Source organism: Tympanuchus pallidicinctus, unplaced genomic scaffold, assembly GCF_026119805.1.
Source record: "Tympanuchus pallidicinctus isolate F22 unplaced genomic scaffold, pur_lepc_1.0 scaffold22, whole genome shotgun sequence".
In the NCBI taxonomy this organism is placed as follows: Eukaryota; Metazoa; Chordata; class Aves; order Galliformes; family Phasianidae; genus Tympanuchus; species Tympanuchus pallidicinctus.
Genome location: NW_026294739.1, coordinates 5,631,416 through 5,651,249, shown reverse-complemented (window position 1 = coordinate 5,651,249; position 19,834 = coordinate 5,631,416). Strand labels below are relative to the sequence as shown.

Sequence of the window (19,834 nt, the reverse complement as noted above, 5' to 3'; positions counted from 1 at the left end):
CATCTGCCTCCCACCTCCCTTTAGATATTTGTAAACATTAAAGAATAAAAATGAAGAGTATGTATAGCTCATTAGTAACATCAATGCTACACTATTTCCAGTGTAAGGCTAATCACACACAATAATCAACTTGATAATGAAACACAGAATCACAAAGCATCCTCAGTTAGAAGGGACCCACAATGATCATCAGGGCCAAACTGCTGGCTCTGCAGGACCACCCAAACCCGAACCCTATGTCTGAGAGTGGTATCCAAACTCTCCAGCAGCTCAGGGCCATGCCCACCACCCTCTGGAGAAGAACCTTTCCCTAACCCCCACCTGACACAGCTCCATCCTGTTCTCTGCTGGCTCAGATTCAACTTGCTGTCAAGCAGAACACCTAGATTCCCTTATGTTGGGCTGCTCTCCTGCCTCTTTGTCCCCCAGTCTGTACATATATTCTGAGCTGTCCCATCCCAGGTGCCAATTTGGCACTTGCACTTGTTCAACTTCATGTCACTGGTGAGCTGGTGATTGCCCACATTTGTCAAGGTCTTTTTGCAAGGACTCAACAGCTCATGCAGTTCAGTGTTGACCTCAAACTTAGCACATTCTAGAGTCCTGCATTCAGACAGATCAAGCTTTTCCTTCACAGATTTAGCACTTAGTCCTGTAGAAGGGAGTGTAATCTAGAAGGTTTAAAGAACATCACTGGCTTTTTTTATCTTGCTTTCTAAATTTCTAAAATACCAAATAAAACCACAGGAACCAAAGAGGGCTTATACATCTCTTGTTTATGCCATCAACAAATGTACTTAAGTGTCTTTTTCTGGTTGGACCTGGGAGATGGCTGACATTGCAGAGCATCATGTGGGTACACAGCTACTCCCCTGCAGAAACCATGCTATTGAAATCATGGGGCATTTGCAAGAAATGGAAAAAAAAACAGGAAGAGACTGCTATGAGTTGTACTATAGCAGCTTTGGTCCTGCCCTATGAGAATCTTTCCCATTTATTAGGAAGTCAGATCATATTAGAGATGCAATTGCCAAAACATGAGCTTTATCTTACTGACACACAAATCCATATGGCAGCTTGGTTAGAATGTATATTGTAGTTCAATTTTATTTGTACTTTGGAGTTCACATAAGAGAATGTTTCATGAATAAGCTCATGAAAAAGTTACTCTCAAAAAATTCACTGCTGAAAGAATCAATTATTTATAAAATGCCATACTTAAAGCATGGTATACTTCCACCTCAAGTAGTTCAGGATATACTGTCTATTTTGTGATATAAGAAGGAAAAATATAATCAGAAAGATACTAGCATTTCAGTACTTTCTGATTTATATCTTTTTTTAAAAAACAACCAACCAACTCTGGAAATGATATGTAGAAACTAAAGTGCGAATGAAGTAACTGCAGATGGTAACATTAGATGACAAAGTTCTTTCACATGATCAGATACATCCCCTGAAAATGGAAAATTCTTCTTGACAGTCCATTTTCCAATACTTCATCACGGGTAAGTTACAAGAGTTACACATAAACTTCTTTTACTGAGTGGACACAGTTACTCTCCCATTCTAAGGATACAGCAGAGAAACTGACTGCATTCAGCTTTCCAAGTCCAAATACCAAAAGTCATTCCAAAAGTAATGCCTCCTATTTATCTCCATGAAAACTACAACAAAGAGCACAATAACACTATTTGATAGAGAAAATTCTCAGCTACAAAACACTTTTCTTCAACAGAGCCACTACCATTAGCTATGCATTTTCAGCAGTGATAAACAAGCCTGCATGGCTGTAGTCTGACTTTCACATTGCTCTCACCACTGCTCACATCCACTGTTTAGTCTCCATAAACCTTCAGCAAGCATTGATATATGCCAATAGGTGCAATTTTTTCAGCATGCAGAAATTCAGTGTCACCCTTCGCTTCATAAACACTTCCCATGTCAGACACCATTTTGTCAGACTGCCTCTCTGCTGCCATCTGTCACATGGCAGCAAAATGCAACGGAATACTGTTGGGAAAGTACAATCTCTACCGCCATGCTGTCAACATCTGCCGCTGACATCATGGACCAACATCATCGAACAGGAAGCATTACTTTTGAAGTCGATCTCACATTTTACATAAACTTTATAGTACCATTGATGATTTTAGATCTTTACTATAAAGCCATTTGAAATTCATCTTAGCACTCAGAACAGTATCTTCTGAGCTGACACTGGTTACTTGAGACTGTTAGTCTTAAGTATGATATAGTTCAAATGTATCCCTTTCTAGGCACCAAGATTTCATACCACATACAGCAGAAACTGTTTCCAAACTGGTTAATGGATATGAAAAGCAAGTACTATGATCATCCCATGGTTTATCACCACATTCTTCTGATAATCAAGACACAAATGGACTTTTAATAGGCATTCTGAAGGTAAATTAGCAAAGCTACCACTCCTATATCTACATCTTTGATACAGTGTGGGCCAAAATACATGAATAAGCTTGCTTATGTAAAATACCAACTTGATGAGATGTATATTCAAATAATTCCTATCTTGTTTAAAATTGATAAATATTTCAAAGACAACTCTTATCTCTTTAATAATAATTTCCTTACAATATACTGTTCATAAAAATGAGAAATTACAGCATAGCAGATGAAAGTGAAAATCCACACATTAGACTTAAAAAATATTAAAAATTGTTTCCCACATGTCAGCATACTCTGTAGTGAAAAAGACTTCTATCACTTCCATTATGCTGATACAGCAGATTATTATTTTTTTTTTTTAAATGATAAATGGAAAACTTCTATGGAACTACATGTAATGTCAGGACTCTAAGATTCTCCACTAACAATGGATATAAACCTCTACTTAGTGTTTAATATGACTCCACTAAAGAACTTATTGAAATGAATGATTCAGCCAAGCTAACTAATTTAACTTCCTCTGTGGAGCCCAGTAAAGTCTCACAACAGTTGGAATTTCAAACGTAACCGAAGAAGTCTTCTGATTTCCCCAAACAATTGCATCGGTATTTGAGTTGTTCTCTACGATTCTAAAGCAGATGGATATATGGGTGGGTTACAGATAAGAAAAAAGCCACAAGTACCTGATCCAGTTTCCAGTGGAACTCTGCAGGGCGGAAGGTGTCCGCCTGATCAAAGTCTTTACGCAGCAGAAACACTAATCGGCAGTTGTGCACGTACAAGGCATAGTGATGTCGGTTCATCTCTGAAAGAGGTGCGGGAAGATTAGTGAGCTGAACTATCGTCAACATTTTTGTTTAGGTTAAAGTGTTTCAAAGCAATACACAGCCAAAAGATAAAAAACCCAACAAATCAAAATTGTGTTTTTTCCAATATTGTGCATCATTATGGTTCTAGTGAAAGCTATCTAATATCTCCCAGAACTATGCCATAGTCATTTTATGGAAGCATTACGTCCAAGTTAATAAACAAGACCCAAATCAATATTCAACTTAACTTATAGAGCTTCACCAAATATTTTATGCCTTTCTCCTCAACAGAAAGACTCACCTGTCTTGTCAGAGTTGCAGAGAATAGTCTCCTTCTCAGCTCTTAGTCCTGGGCTAGGTCCATGTTTCATCCACAAAGAGATGGTAAATTGATCAGTTAAATTCTTTGGGACTATTCCATCTGGGATTTTGGCTCCTTGTTTTCCATCAAATTTAAAAATCATGTCATTATTATCCATGAGAAGCCCAGCTGTCCAGTTAGTTGTTGCACTGGGAGATGGTAAGAGATCAATGGCACCTGAGGATGCTCCTGCAAACGGTATGTAATTAATAGCACAATGAGAGACTAATGAAAAGGCTGTACAGATGAATTTACCATGGGCGTGGGGCCTGATTCACATGTTTATATTATTTGCACATCCCAAATGGTCCTGTAAGCTTCACTGTCAAATTACATGCAGCAAGCATGCTAAACCAGTAAAAGCAGTAGGTGAAACATACTGCACAGTGACTACAGAAAACATTATGTTACTTCTCTTAGAAGTTTCTCATTATTTTCTAAAATTCATTAGTGACATTTCTTCAGTTATTTCAAGAAGCGCTAAGACTAAAACAAAGTTCTATACTTCCAACAGGAAGGCTTCACATCCTCTTTGCTGTCTGCACAGAGATATTTAGTACACGGGGGTGATGTATTGCCAAATTCAGTACAGTGGATATGAATGTAGAACAAGTGCCCTGATGTCCAACAGACAAAAACGGATTCTCGTATTGTTGGTATGAATATCATTGCATACAGAATATTCGCTGTATAATTAGTATCACTTTAATGCTGGATTGTGTCAGGGTGCATTAGCTCCATGTATTCTTGCCTAATGATAAATACAGGACTTCAGTGGTATTCAGAACTCAGATTAGCCCCTCTAAAGAATGTAAATCATTAGTAAGTGGTCCCTAGTTAAATGCATTTATTTGTTAGAATTAACTGGGGGGGGAACCCTTGAGTCTGTCACACATTGTTATTATTGTTGGATGACAAGGTAAAAAAAACACTTCCTAAAATACTTTGAGGCACAATACTAATAGGTCCTTGACTTTAAATGATTTGGTTGCAATTTAATCAGTAAAACTGCCCACCCTTTACTGTCAAAAGTAAGTACGCATCACTGAATTACTGAAAGGCAGAGATGAGCGATCAGTCACATAAAAATAAGTGAATTTTAATGCATAGTCCTCAGCACCTGAATCCTCTGCATTTCTAACTGACTAATTAAGAACTGAGCACAGGATTTATAAACTGGATCCTCAGTTACAGAGAGACAATCTTGCTTTTTACATGGCACAAACAAATACTTGTCTCTGATCATTCAATTCTGCACTCTCTGCAATCACACAATACTTCACTGATGAAAAAAATGCAGGGTTTTCTTCCTTCACTAAGAATTTATTTATTCAACCATAAGATAAAATAAGATCATTTCTAGAAGAAAGCTGTTTTCCATAAATAATTTATTTAACTTGCTTTCATAAGATTACCTGTTATCTCTACAGTAAGGATGCCAACAACAGCCAAGCATCAAAATGTAAATCCAAATGCAATTCTGGTGTAGAGTCCACTTTCATTTTAAACTTTTTATCAAAGTCCTATTATCAATTTCTACCTTGCCTATACTTCTCTATGAAGAAATGGAAACCTTGGACAAAAAAAATGCTCTTTCATCAATAAGACTTTCCCCACTTCCTTTACATATACTTTTTACATTCTATTTTTTCAACTGCTTTACATCCCATTCCTTCACAGATATGCTAAGCTAAAACTGGAAGTTCAGCAGTATACTTAGATTCTGTCCACTAGCTCATACACTGCCTGCAGCTACTACAATGCCATTGTCAAACCTGTGGAAATGTACTGACCATTCTGTTTTTAACCTATTTAGGGCCTATACATGGTACAGCCAGCTACTGAATTAAAGTTCGACATTGGGGAAAAATCCAGTTTATTCAGTAGAAAAATAGAAAAACTTGAAATTCAATGTGCTGGTCCTTAAGTGTTAGCAGGTAAAGTAATGTTAATAAGGAGCTGCTCAGAGTGTTCGTGCCATTTGCAGTACAGGTCTGTAACAGGCATAAAGCAATGTTCTTTTTGCTACCAACATTAAGTTCTTAAAGTCAGCGAAAGCACTTGACTTAAGCTATAATGTGTTTATTTTTATTTAGAACACTAACATTTTATGAAATCCAGTTCAGGGTCTGATCTCATAGCTTTGTTCAACCTCTCAATTTTAACATCATGAATGTGATGATGCATACAAACGGTAATGGGCTTTCTCTCTTTTTTTTTCTTAGGACCTTAGTTGGACAGAGATACAGGATTAAACTAAGCAATTTTCAGATTGAAAATATTTTGACATTATGTGAATTCTGTTATTCATGTTTACCTCTTTTCTCAGTCTCCACAAGTGTTTCTTAAATACTTTCCCTGAAATGATTGCCCATAATTTCCTTTATTTTTGTTTGCTTTTGCTCTGGCACAATACTTAGCAGCAGAGCAGAAAGCTGAGTGAGGAAGACTTAAAACACAGGATAGATTTAATTATGAAATCCTATGGTCTTCTTTTGATGGCCAGTTTATATGTGAAATCTCAATATACTGTCACAAAAACAGAATTGGTACCAAAGGAAAAAAGTGAAAGATGTAGGATAAGAAAATAGGAAAAAATAAAGAAAGGAAGAGCAGGAATTGAATAAAAGAAGAAGTAGTAAAGCAGGAAAAAGGCATGAAAAGAAAGTGAAATAAATGGAAGTGAATAGGGCACTAGTTAATCATCAGTTCCTTGATTTTTGTTGCTACAATCAAAGATGAACCAGCTGAGCTAAATGCATATATTGCATGCTTACAAGTCACAAGGATTTGGCACTTTTTCTGTAAAGAGATTGTTATATTGACTAACAGCCATGTTCATACCACATAGTTTCTGCAGAGATTTTTCTGAGTAGGTTTCACGATCACAGCCCTTTCCAATATAGTTGGTCTGCAATTCAATTGTTGTATGTATTGATGAAACTGGGCCATCACACGTTTCTAGATGAACACTGGGAAACAATGGTATGCTGCCAGAACCAGGCTTGTATTCAATATGTTTGTTCCAATCTGGAAAAGCACAACAACAAAAAATTCAAGAGAGATTAAAAATGGGAAAGGAGTTATGTAATTTTAGATGACATACTGCTATCAAATGCCCCTGGCTAAGACAAAAATCATTTCTTTTATTAATATCCTATAAATTTGGTTTTGCCTCACCATCAGGCTCTATTAAGTAATACTGCTAAATCACACAAACACAAGTTACACATTCTGACATAAGTGCTAATCGGTCTGGGTCTCCAATGTCCATGCCGATATGACATCCTGCAAGCTAGCTCTACTGAGATGAAGCTGCTGGCTTCACTGAATCTGGTTAGATTTCATAGTTCGAGATAAGAAGAAATATCTCCAAGGACCTGCAAGAGGCATCGGTCTTACTGGACTGTGTCCAAAAGCTAATATATAACATGTCTATAGTGCTACCTGTTGTCTTTCAATTTTGTTAAGTATCCATATCTGAAAGTTGCACCTCAAAAGACTATTCATGCATTCAGCTAGGTCTGGCCAAGCTCTGCTTGTGCAGATGTTTCACAGCCGATAAAACGTTGAACAATCACCTGCCTTAGGCCACCTGGACATGGTATACATACCACTGTTTCTCAACTGAAGCATTTAATTTTTGAAATCCAATTAACTACAACTTGCTTCAGAGAAATCCTAAACAAGCATCATTAGTTAAAAACATGAATTTTTGGCTATTTCCTGTTCATATTTTTCAGCCAACTGTAGCCAGCCTACTAAAGAACATAAATGACAGTGCCACCCTAATACAGAGATGTAAGCAGTTAATTATTTTGAAGTCACAAAACTATTCATCTTTGCTACCAGAGTGTACCATCTGTGTACCTGTAAAATTTCCCACCAGAATAACTCTTGCATACATAGTTAAAGTTCCTCTATTTTTAGTCCTAGGTAAAAGAGGAGTCTATAAATGGAAAAAAACCCACAAAACAACTAGGTCCTGGCAGTCAATTGAATCTCCTAAAGCAAATGTACAGAGACAAATCTCTATGAATTCAGTAAATGAAAAAGTTTGGTGTTTTTCAAGAGACTTAGTTTTCAGAAAGTTTGAAGAAGAGTGCTCTATAAATGCCATAAGTAAATCTGGCAGTTCAGGCAAAAACTTTGAAATGCAGAGCAATTGCTAGCCCAGAGTACAGACGAAAAAGATGATATGTTGACAATCTGCATCTGCATTCGGACTCTCAGATTTTCTTTGTGACTTTTAATACAAATGGTGATGACAAAGCATTTTGCTTCTATGAGGAAGCTGAGACTTCAAAGAACATTCTGTAGATATTAGCACTATTTTTATTAGAATTTTTAGGACATCCCTGACTAAAAGACAGCTATGACTACTTTATTGCCTGCGCATATACCAGCTGAGCTACTATTGTAGTACTAATTTACAGGTAGTAATATTCCATATAAAGTGAGATTTGATCTGCACTGTTGCATACATTTCTCTTTACTATCAAAGTAGACAGTTGCCACTGAATTTCAAGAATCATAACGTATATCATTACAACAACAGATTTATCTTTCTAATCCAATTTTGAAAGTTGAAATTAACATTTCTGCAATCAAACGAGAGCAGGAAATTATTGCAAATACTTAAGGTAAAAATAAAACAGCTTGTTTTGAGCATACGCTAATAATGTAAGCATTAACAAGAATTATTGCTTTTTCTAATCTCTTATTCACTAGTAAAGCATTATATTCCTCACCAATAAGAAAAATACTAGTCAAATCTGTATCTCAGCAGCTTTCAGATTTCAGACACTTTCTTGTTTCTCCATTATAATTAATTAAATGGCTCTCATGCAAAATATTATTGGGAAATGTAACTAAATTACTCACTGTAACTTATCTACATGCAAATGCACATGCAACTGCAGATACATGAAGAATGCTTTATATAAAATACAATAAATAAAACGCTTCAACTCATATGGAAGAATAATGGTGCTCTATTACTGCTATATGGGTGTCCCTTGAATTGGAAGAGTTGTTTCATTTCCCAGTATTACCTTTCTACTTGTTAAAAATGATGACTTGTGACCAGGAATCGTAAGCCCTGAATGTTCTAAATTACCTGCATTTTTCTCAGCTCTAAATTGTAAAACATCAACTACACTTGAACTGATGTCTTTGTACTTGGTCTCCTGCAGCATCACAGACCAATCCAAAATCCTAAGTCTCACTTGAACGTCTTTCACTGATGGAAAGAGGTTTCAACATATATTTACGAAGACAGCCAAGGACTACCCCAAACCACACACAGAGCCTTACCAGGCAGGCATGGGGCAATACCTGGGATACCTTAAAGTTGGTAACACCTTTGCAACTGTCTTATTTATATAGTAACTGTCCCCATGGCATTTCAGTGTCCTAGAGGCACTGAGCTTGAGGCCAGCGTCTTCTGTGTCTGACTACTAGTGAAGTTAGTAGTGTTGAAAAGAGAGTCAGAACTAGCAAAAAGAACCACTGGCAGTATGAAGAGGTTTTTTTTTGTTTTGTTTTTTTTTTTTAATGAGAAAAAAGGATTTGTGAGAAAGACCCAAATCTTTCATTTAACATTGAATGTGGCAAAGTCGGTCATTTTATTTTCTCCTAAAACTGCATCCTCTATTGGATACATTCAAAAGACCAGCACCTTCCCCTCAGGAATGTTGTGGCAATTTTTCAGTTCTTCTAGAATTGATTCAGAGGAAGAACCTTATGTAACCTAAGTCTGCAAAGACTGAATTTCAGAACAGGTATTTTGAACCGGATCTTAAAACGTGACTCATGTCCGTGCTTTTCAAACAGGCAGAAGTATCCCCACCTGAAACAGCAGGTTGTGCTTGATTACTAAACTCAAACAGTATTGTTTCTCCTTTGGCACAAGCTAATGTACAGCATTACCACATTACAGTGCAAATTTAGGGAGGTAAACACTGACTCCCCAGTGTGGGGGAAGGGGAAAGCCAATGGGAAAATCTTGATTAAAATCAGCCCTGTTTAGCCTGGCAAAAGACAGTCTTCACTTGGAGTTTTTTACTCAACAGGCCTTACAGAATTCTCCAAAGAGAAGGCAAAAATGGGTTACTCTGAAAAAGCAAAGCTTGTGGAACACAGGGAATCCATCTAGCAAGGATCCTTATGAATCTACCTTGGGATTACTTGACTTCTCTACTCCTGATCTTGATGCAAAACTGTATTAATTACTGTTGCTGATGAAGAAACTGGAAGGTAATCCTACACTGAAAGTCAATGTGGGAACAGAATATACTGATCACAGGACAAGATGACCTTGGTAACTGTTAAAGAAACGTTGCTTTGTGGTTATGATACAAAGTACCAGTTCGTGGTCAGGAACTTCTTCAGTAAACTTGTGCTTAAGTACGAAAAGAAGGAAACATGGAAAAAGAGCTAATTCCTTTATGTTAATAGTACACCTGTGAACCACCAGTCTGATATGGCCAGGCAAAAAAAGAGTAAAAGACATAAAAAAAACAAACAAACCACTTATCTGGAACATTCACGTGTATTTAACCATAAGACATAAGCAGAATTAGCTGAGGAAGTGCAGTTCTAGCTTAAAAATGAGGTTGAAACAGATCTGTCTGCTTTGTCTAAGTATGTCTGGTAGGTAAACAGCAGAACCATGCCAGAACAAGTACTGAAAAGGAGTATGAACTCACATAACCTGTGAGCCCCACAACTAGAGCTACTCAGCAATTCAATTAATTTTCAAATGTCTGAAAAAGATGAGACTAGGTATTCTACTAAAGACTGTGATTCAATTTAACAGCTCAGTGTGAGCATTTCATTATAATTACCCTAGTTTAATGACACATACACAGCAGCTCCAAGATTAGAGTAGCATAAAGTCATAAAGCAATAACTTTCATTTCAAAAAAAATGGGCAAATATCTACAGCTAAAACAACACAAGCATTACATTTTAAACTGCCAGGTGCATGCATGGAATGGGATTGGAAGTCAATTTATATTTACTGAAGAAAACATTTAGTTGTGATGACTTTTTTTGTTGTATTTTTTTATCTTAGTTTTTAAAGTTGTTCCTCAGGACTAGGAAGTTTTCTGATTTTATTCTGTGAGGTTTCTGTACCTGACCAGCCTCTTTCATGCAAAGTCTACTATAAATAGTATGTGAAGTATGTGTACTCACAAATGTTCTAACATCCCTCTGCTACTAAAAGAGAAGGTCCTGCCCTTCTCTGAACAAAAGATTATATTTCAGCAGGAGAAGCAAGCTGATGTGACCTTCATATGATCTCTGAACGACTAGCTCACCTGAAAGAGATTATAGGAATGTGCCTTTCGTGGCAGAAAAGCCATAGTTCACCACCTTAATAAACCACACATGCCTTACAAATGGAACACACAATATCTTTATAAAAATTTCTGACAAGAGAAGTATCAATCTATTAGGTAATTTAATGGAAGTTTCTACTTCCAAAGTACTTTTAAGTAAACACCAAAAACAAAGTGAAATTGAGGATGTTTAAGGAAAGTGTTACTCTGCTAAAATATATTGTGCACAAAACTCAGATAATTAGGTACAGCTTTTGTTCTGTTGTCTTTGCTATATATTGACCTCCCCAAGATAGCCACTGGGGACTGACTGGGCTGGGCACTGGTTGGTGTAATGTAACAAATTTCATGGATGGAACAAAAACTGAGAAAACCAAAAACCAACCTAAAGCCATCATTCAGTGGTAATAATTAGCAACAGATAAGTTACATAAAACAGAATTGTGAACAAATAAACTCTGAGAGTAAATAAATCAACATTGTGTTCAACAGCAATTAAACATATAATATTTATAATCAATTACAAACTAATTTGCTAACACGCTCTGGTCAGATCTGCTGTTATCTCCACCCTTTGTTGGCCCCATGCTGAGTGACAAAAAAGACAGCTGTGGTTTCATCTGGCAGGCAGCTCAGCACCATGCAGCCATTCACCCACTCTCCCTCCCCAGAGGGATGGGGGAGAGAATTGGGGAAAAAAAAATAGAACATGAGAGTTCAGATTATGACAGCTGTTACAGGAAAACAAACAGAAGGAGAAGTGAAAAGAATGCACAAAACTAGTGATAACGCAGTGCAATTGCTCTCCACTAGCTGATCACTGTCCAGCTGAATCCTGAGCAGCCTCCAACCCCCTCCTGCCAACTCCTGTGATCTGGGATGTCCCTTTGGCCACCTTTGGACAGCCATCCTGGCTATGTCCCATCACAACATTTTCTACACCACCAACTCCTCTCTGGCAGACAGCACAGGAAACTGGGAAGTTCTTGACGTAACACAACTGCTACTCAGCAACACCTGAAACACTGGTGTGCTATCAACATTATTCTCATCCTAAATCCAAAGCACAGCACAGTATCAGCTACAGAGACTCCATCCTTGCTACAACCAGGACACTTATTCAACCTTTCCCTGTTTGTTTTGGAAAAGCCAGAATCCTCCAACACTTTCTTGAAGCATCCTGTTGTTTGTTTTAGGGGAGGTTTTTGTTTTTTTGTTGTGCTTTCCTTTGTTTGTGCATTTTATGCCATTATAACTACATTTCATCTGAAATCAGTAAGTTTTAGGAACAACCTGACCTCAATTCTGGCTTGACTTCCAGTAATTGAGCTAAACTTCAAAAATCTCAAAGTATAGATTAGGTTGTTATATTACTCTGCTCTTTATTTATTTATTGTGGCTAAACTCTTCTTCTATGCTTTTCTAGTACATTATTTAGCACATTGTCTTATTTCATTTATTTCTGCTAATCCAACTGTGGGAGAATGATTCCTTCAGTTTCATGGAACTGGTCTATAAATAATGAAAGATAATTCATTATTATGGTATTATTAACAGGTTAAATGAACATGATCTAAGTTACAAATTTATGGTTCTTATTTCACCTATGACCTGATGCTTTTTATAAAAGTGCTATACATGTATTTATTTCTGTGTTGCTACACGTTTCTTTCTCCTGAACTGATTTAGACAGCTATAGCTTTATAGTAGTTAATATCAATATGACAGTAAAAGTACTGCAGCAAAAACAATCGTTCTGGAAGTGAATCAAAAAATGCAGACTGATGCAAAAACTATATGGTGTCTGCTCTGTGTCAACAGAACAGGGAAACAAAAGTAGAGCCTAAGAGGAACAGCTAGAAACACCTAGAATGTGCAGAAATCTGTTGCTTAAAAAAACCTGCAAACGCATAGATGTGAAGCTGAAATTATCTATCACTGTCACATAACCTTTCCTCAACAGCAGTCTCCACTGTTACTTGGTAGTAAGTGCTCACCTGGGCAATCAGCAACTAGTTGAAGTTTAACAAGAGCAAGTGCCACATTCTGTGCCTGGGATAGGGCATCAGGCAAGTAAAAACACTCTTAAATATTTTCCATTCTTAGTCTCCCTCCAGATTTCTTCTCTAAGTGATGGAAATACTATCAGTAGACTTTTCTTAGTTGATTTCTTTCTATCAGCACTTAGTCCTTACAGATATTGCTTCAAAATGAAAAACACCATCAAATATGTGACTATCTTCACATTTAGAAATAAGTAGGTTTTTAAAAACTGTATCTATAAAACAAATGAAGAAATTTCTGAAAGAATTATGCTGCATCTTTCTTTCAAATAATAATTACTGACTTGATAGTTAAGAACTAATGTCTCACACCCAATTATTTATTTAAGTATCTTATACCCTGAGAAGACAAATACCATCCACTTGCACCATGTGTCAATCAACCCAGAGACTTGCCAGCAAAATGAAGTAGTCACCTTGCTGACAGACAGAAAGATACAATTCCACAGGCAAGGAATAAGCTCAAGCAGAAAATATCTGAACTACCTGATATTTTTGCCCTGCCTGTAATAAAGAGCTATCATAAAACTTTATCAGACAGAATAAAGACAGAGTGCATTTGTGCTAGTTTACTACAGAACTACTAAGTCCAAATTCAAGCAAAATGAATACTAGAAAAACACATCCTTCCTTACTAGAGACACTTTAGTCAAGCTGCTTTAAACCACCACATCGTGCTGTTTTTTGTTCTTGTTTTTTAAGAGGTTGCTTCCAGCTAACAACTTGGCAGCCTGTCATAGCGGTTAGTTTAACATACAGCCTTACTTCTAGGAGGGGAGAAAAAAAAAAAAAAAAAAGCCTACAATAGAAGTTTAATTCCAGATTTTCATTGGAATCACAAACCCCACATAATTGAAGATAAACCAAAGCATCCATAAATGAAAATAAAACCAACTTTATTTGTGGTTGTTTGTAAGTGTATGTACTTGATATGACCACGAATGATCACCTGAAATATATTTGATACATGATCTCTTATACAGCTATGACAATAGTTGGCAATATATCATTACTGATATCTCTTGGCAAAAATTATTCAGTCACTAAAATTCCCTTGGGCAAATGAAAAGTCAGCAACTTTCCAATAGGAATTCTAAGAGAAAACGTGTACCAGTGATTAGACAGGACTCCACAAAACTGAAACATTTCCGAAGTGTAGAGACCATATTATTAATATGGTATAAATCAAGAGCTTGTGTTATAAAATGTGGAAATACTTACTAGTGTTATATTTTTATAAAAATGCTTTTTGAAATATTTGATGGAGGTGGAGGCATCCATGAAAAAATAAAATGTGGTTCTGTTTTAAATGAAGACTGTGAAAATGGAATTATGACATTTCAGATGTACGTCATTGTGAAGTTTTCTAGACAAGAGGTGGTCTCAATTTACAAATTAAACACTTTTTTCCCTAAGTGTCAGTTATACATATTCACCTGCTAGTGCAATAGTGAAAATGATTCTTTCCTTCTGGATTATTCTCTTTAAAAATTACAATTTTGAAGGTCAGATTAGTCCTGAGTGAAATCTCCATAATGTGGTTGCATGAATTGTATGATTTTTCCTTAATTCAGCCTTCCTGTTCATCTTAACTCCTTCTACTCTGCATCTTCCCACTTCATCACTAGCTGGGTTTTTCCTCATTTTAGATGGTAGATTGCAGCTTCTTAGAACTGTTTTTCAAAAATAAATTCCTACTGAACTCTCTCAATATGATGACAGTAATCAAGATAAACTTTGCCTTTTCTACCTATTGCAGATGGAACAAGCCTTCACTCATGCATTTGTGCATTCAGATGAAAGCGGATTCCAAGGAGAAAGACAAGCCAGAATAATTTTTTAACCTTTCAGTATATTTAGACAGACTTAGAAAATATTGTGTATGCATTTGCTTGCCAGCCCAGGGATAGAAGGGGGGTTGGGATATACAAGCTAATAAACCTTACCTTGCCAGCCTGGTTTGCACACTGGTTTGACGTTAACTTTCACTAAGACATCTTCTCTCGCATGTTTTTGTCCACAGTCAAAAGCTGTCACCATTATCTCATACTGATGCTGTTTATCATAGTTTAGCTTCTCAGTGTTTCTGATGTTACCTACAGATTCAATAAAAGATAACATTCAGGAATTTTGGCATATGTGGATTATCGCATTCAAGGTAGAGTTCATCAAATCATAAGCTCTTTGAAACACACAGGACATCCACAGGGATGGGCAGGACTTTATTTCTTTACTGGATGAAGGGAAGTTATTAGACAACTTACAACTTTACTAGTCTTTACTACATATGGGCATTTCTGTAGCAAACACCTGCTCAATATTTTCTGAAGTAAGACTAAGACTATTTAAAGATTAATATTCAAATGCCAAGTATGAGCAGATGCTCATCTTCCACATCTTCCCAGAACACACTGCCTTAATGTGGCAGCTGCACCTTGCTCTCTTGAGATCTAATGCTGAATGTAAGTCCAGCCTAAGTATTTTTTCCCCTTAAAGTTACTATCCTTGAAGTGACAGATATTTAACCCCTTTCCCTGGATTTTAAATGTAAGGTGCAAAATCACCTTCTACATAAGAGAGCTCAGCAGTATTTGACATGACAGAATTGAGCTACCACATGGAAAATAAAACTCAGCAATACCAGAAATTACCTGCTGAACCTGACACACATATGAAGGTGACAAATCACTTGTTTCAGGATCAAAGAAATAACTTTTACAAAGAAATGTCTTTCTCAGAGCACTTCCTGCAAGAGTAGGAGATTACTATGTAACTGTATGAACATGTAATTAAAGAGTTTAGCATTTTAATTCTGCCCATTTCCACTGAAATGCCCTCAGTGCTTAAACCAAAATTTGAGACTGTACAGTGTATTTGACATGTCTTCACTTGGTTTTCATACCATCTCTTTGAATGAGAATGCTTACTCTGGATCAAGCTGTTATGGAAGGTCATTTGGATGCCCTGCAGATATTACTGCAATTCATTGATACCCTAAATATGCAATTTTTCTGTTATCTCTGATGATTTATACTAAGTCATTTTGCAATTTATGATTAAAAGTAGACACAGATGGTAAACACTATAAACACCAAGCACTATAACACTGTAAACAAAGACTAATGCTTTACCAATAGACTGAGAATTTCTATTTGCATCTCATCCATGAACAGAAAGGTAATCAATAAAAAAGGAAATTTCAATGGGAAAAGTAAGTACTTCTCTACACAATACACGATTAATTTTCTTCAAGCTTTCTTAACATTGGCCTTTTTTCCTGGAAATACCAAGATCTATAACAGATTTAAAAACAAAACAGAAAGCTGATTAAGTGAACAACAGAAATATGAATATTCTTGTGTGAGGACTTACACATTTGCACTGCTGTTTCTTCAGGGTCAGTTTTGGGAATAGTTTGATACAGACTTCCCTGTTTTATGGGTATCTTTTATCCTATTCTAAAGATCTTATTCACAAGAACAGGAGACAGACTCAACTACTCTACTACTGCAATTCCCATTTGAATTTCATGCTTACTTCCTGTATGTACAGGGAGTATGAACTTTAATCTCCAAACCCTTGCATGACACCAGAGCTAGCAATGCTGCAAACAGCTTCAACATCACAAGATCTCCAGCAGCGAAGAGCCAGCAGACGTTGTATTTGACAGTATGCCAATAGGAGGACTAGTATGACTTCTTTTCAGAACATTCACTTTTCTAAGCCAATGTAAAGAAAGCATGATTTGATAAATAAACAAATACACACAAATAAAAACTACATGCAAATAGTTAACTAAAAAGTTTCACTTTTCTGACAATATCAGGATTTTAGAGATCCTAATACCGATCTCAGTGCTGTAAAGTTGACCTTGCAAGGTTCTGCTCAAGTCTGTCTTCTAAGATAAGTGACCTGACAAAACTTGTACTGATTTCATCTTCACAATGAGCTATCTGAACATTTATTTCTAAGCACTTCCCAGGGATTGGGCAAGTAGCTTCTTCCTCTGTAAAATGGGTATAATGATAAGTAACAGTTACCAAATGTCTTCTCCAAAGTCAGAGTGCAGTTCAGAGTCATAACAGAATTAGTGTCTAAATGTGAATTCTTAGGAATACCAGATCTTTGGTAGATCTTTGGATCTACCAAAAGGTAAAAGCTGATGACAAAGCATGTTCATCTATCTCAAAGTCTGTTAATGGCTATTTGCACAGGTTTGTGGTCAAAAGAAACATCTCAACATATGAACCAATAGTTGCATTTATTATTATTTTTTTTAATTACAAACCCTTTACTTTTGGAGAATTTCTGGGAATTGAAATACCACAGCTGTATTTCTGAAAAGTGGAAAAAAAAAAAAAAGATCACTTCCACAAGACACAATGACATGACTTTCACTAGAATGGAGACCCTAGATTGGTTTTTCACAATGGGCAAAAAAACTATAAACAAAATCCTAATTAGCACAGCATTAACAGACAGTCCCAAGCATCTCATACATCTATTTTAATATATCCCACAGGTAACAAAAATGGGAACAATGCCAAAGAATTTGCATCAGAGAAAGCTTGTATCTGCTGGCAAAGAGGCACATTCCGAGCAGTGAAATGTGTTGGAACTAAGCAACATATTTCTGTCACAAAATAAAAGTGCAGCCATCTATTCTATGTCTCTAATCCCAGTGAGCTTAAGCAATCACCATTATTTTAAAAAATTGCAAATTAGACTGCAATTACTGTTGACTGTGGCAGCAGTGTTCTTTTAGTGAACAAATAGATCAAAGAGTTATTAACTGAATTCATGACCAAGAAACTACACGTATTATAACCTAACACCAATTAATCTTGGCCTTTAAAGTGATTTTTAAGTCAATTTCTGGTTGTCTTTGCTGGAAAGCAGGTCACAAGCACATGGGGACAAATATGTAACCAAAGACACTTGACATTTAATGTGCTTTTGATCATGCCTCTGACATAAAAGAAGCCGTGATCGCTCAAGAGCCAGCTGCACTGCGAGATAACACCTGAAAAGGCATAAGCAATTGGAATGCCTGCTCCATACAACGCTCATTTTTGTCAGTTATTTAGCCATTATAAGTCACAAGCCTATTCATGAAGCCACCTAAACAGCTCAACATTTACCTAAACACAGACATACTCGTGACTACATCTTTTATATAGTATATAGAATGCTTGCCTCCAAATGATGGTATTACAAGTGGTCTTTTTCCACCAACGCCATTTACACTGCACTGATGTGCTAACAGATTATTATCTTTTGAAGCTCAGCTGTACATTATGCAAGAGCTGTGCAAATAAAGATGGATCATTTTTGAACTAGAGAAAGGTGTTTTTTTTTTCTCTTTCTCTAATAAAACATCCCAATATGAAAACAACTGCTTAGAGAAAATGTAGCTCCATGCATGCTTTCAATCTCCAAACCGGCAAAAAATCACATAAATCAGAACACTGCTGGGTATACAAACAGGGTGTTTGGTTGGGGAAACATGTTCTGTAAGCACAGGAATTTATATTTTATATTTTTTCACAAGGGTGCATGTGCAAATACTGATAACTAAAACCAGTAACATGAAGGATATTTCCTTCAGTACCAGTGTGGTGCACATGTAGAAGAACTTCCCATGGGTCCATCACAGGCCTCTGCCCCAGGTACAGAGAAAACAGCACTCCTATTTACAGAACGATGCCAATATGGCACTGCTGAAGCAGGTGAAATACAGAATCACTATTTTGTATTGTCTAAAGCAAGCAGAGAATGGGCAGGGAGAATCCTTAGCTCATTTTAAATGCAGCCCAGCCACTTCTCCCAAACTCAGTGACAAAGTCTGTGCTCTTCCCCGGTCAGAACTTGACCAGGAGAAGCAAGAAGCTGACAAGTAGAGAAGCCAATGTCAGAAAGTGCACCATATGGAAAACTTACTATGATTCATTATTTTTTGAGATGTCCATTTAGTATTACATTAGAAAACCAAGTAAAATATGAACCCTTGAAAAATGTTACGATTTTCCCAAAGCATATTTTATTCTATACTGCAGAATAGGAGACCAACTTCAGGAAGGGCCACAAATGATTAGAACTGTGAACTACTAAACACAGTCAGTATAGTGTCCATTCTGCATCCAAAGAGTTCAGAAGACTGGGACTAGCTATAAACCTGCAAATAAATTAAGTAGGGCTACATGCTGCATTACTGCTGCACAGGAAACTAGATTTTAGACAACTAAGAGAACAGACTGACTGTCAGAGAAAGGTACTGCACATCTATAAAACCATTTTTTCATTTCCATGACGCATATTATTGTGGCACTTTCTGACCACATCAAACATAAAAAAGATGTAATTTTCCAATGTTACAGTTTCTTCATTCTCAGAGATGAGAACAGTATTAGTTTCTTGAGTTAAAACTCAAAGGGCTGGATTATCAATTGGTATCAATTATTAATTATACACTATCTGCAAAAAAATAACACTATCTGTCCTAGAAATTACAGTCAGATCCTTCTCCATACTCACCATTTCTATCGATAGCAAAAGGAACATCTGTTGTGACAATTTCATAATTGCAGATCTGGCTATACTGCGGGGAACAGTCCTCATCTATGGCTTCTACCTGCAGTATGCTGTCATAGATCTTTCCCTCTGTCACGGTGGCCTTATACATACTCTCCTTGAAAGCTGGTGAAAACTCATTAACATCCTTTACTTGGATATGGACAACTGCCCTAAAACACGTAAGAAAAGAAATCAAAGAGAAAATAGTTTAGAATGACTTCAAGATCATATTATTAGCAGTTTGCTTTCTTAATG

At 36.6% G+C, this 19,834-nt stretch overlaps 2 protein-coding genes across 4 annotated transcripts in view; both read right to left on the bottom strand.

The window, feature by feature from the left end:
* PXYLP1 (2-phosphoxylose phosphatase 1) overlaps positions 1 to 19,834 on the bottom strand; it is an 858,650-nt gene that overhangs the window by 556,532 nt on the left and 282,284 nt on the right. The gene's annotated exons all lie outside the window — the stretch shown is intronic.
* The window catches only part of CLSTN2 (calsyntenin 2), a 302,983-nt gene that overhangs the window by 56,597 nt on the left and 226,552 nt on the right, over positions 1 to 19,834 (bottom strand). For all 3 annotated transcript variants that reach the window (XM_052687062.1, XM_052687063.1, XM_052687064.1), the window contains 5 exons: positions 19,541 to 19,749; positions 14,953 to 15,102; positions 6,442 to 6,627; positions 3,538 to 3,786; positions 3,111 to 3,232 (listed from right to left, as the gene is read on the bottom strand). In XM_052687062.1, coding sequence (XP_052543022.1) covers positions 3,111 to 3,232; positions 3,538 to 3,786; positions 6,442 to 6,627; positions 14,953 to 15,102; positions 19,541 to 19,749 — 916 coding nt within the window. The remainder of the gene's footprint in view (positions 1 to 3,110; positions 3,233 to 3,537; positions 3,787 to 6,441; positions 6,628 to 14,952; positions 15,103 to 19,540; positions 19,750 to 19,834) is intronic.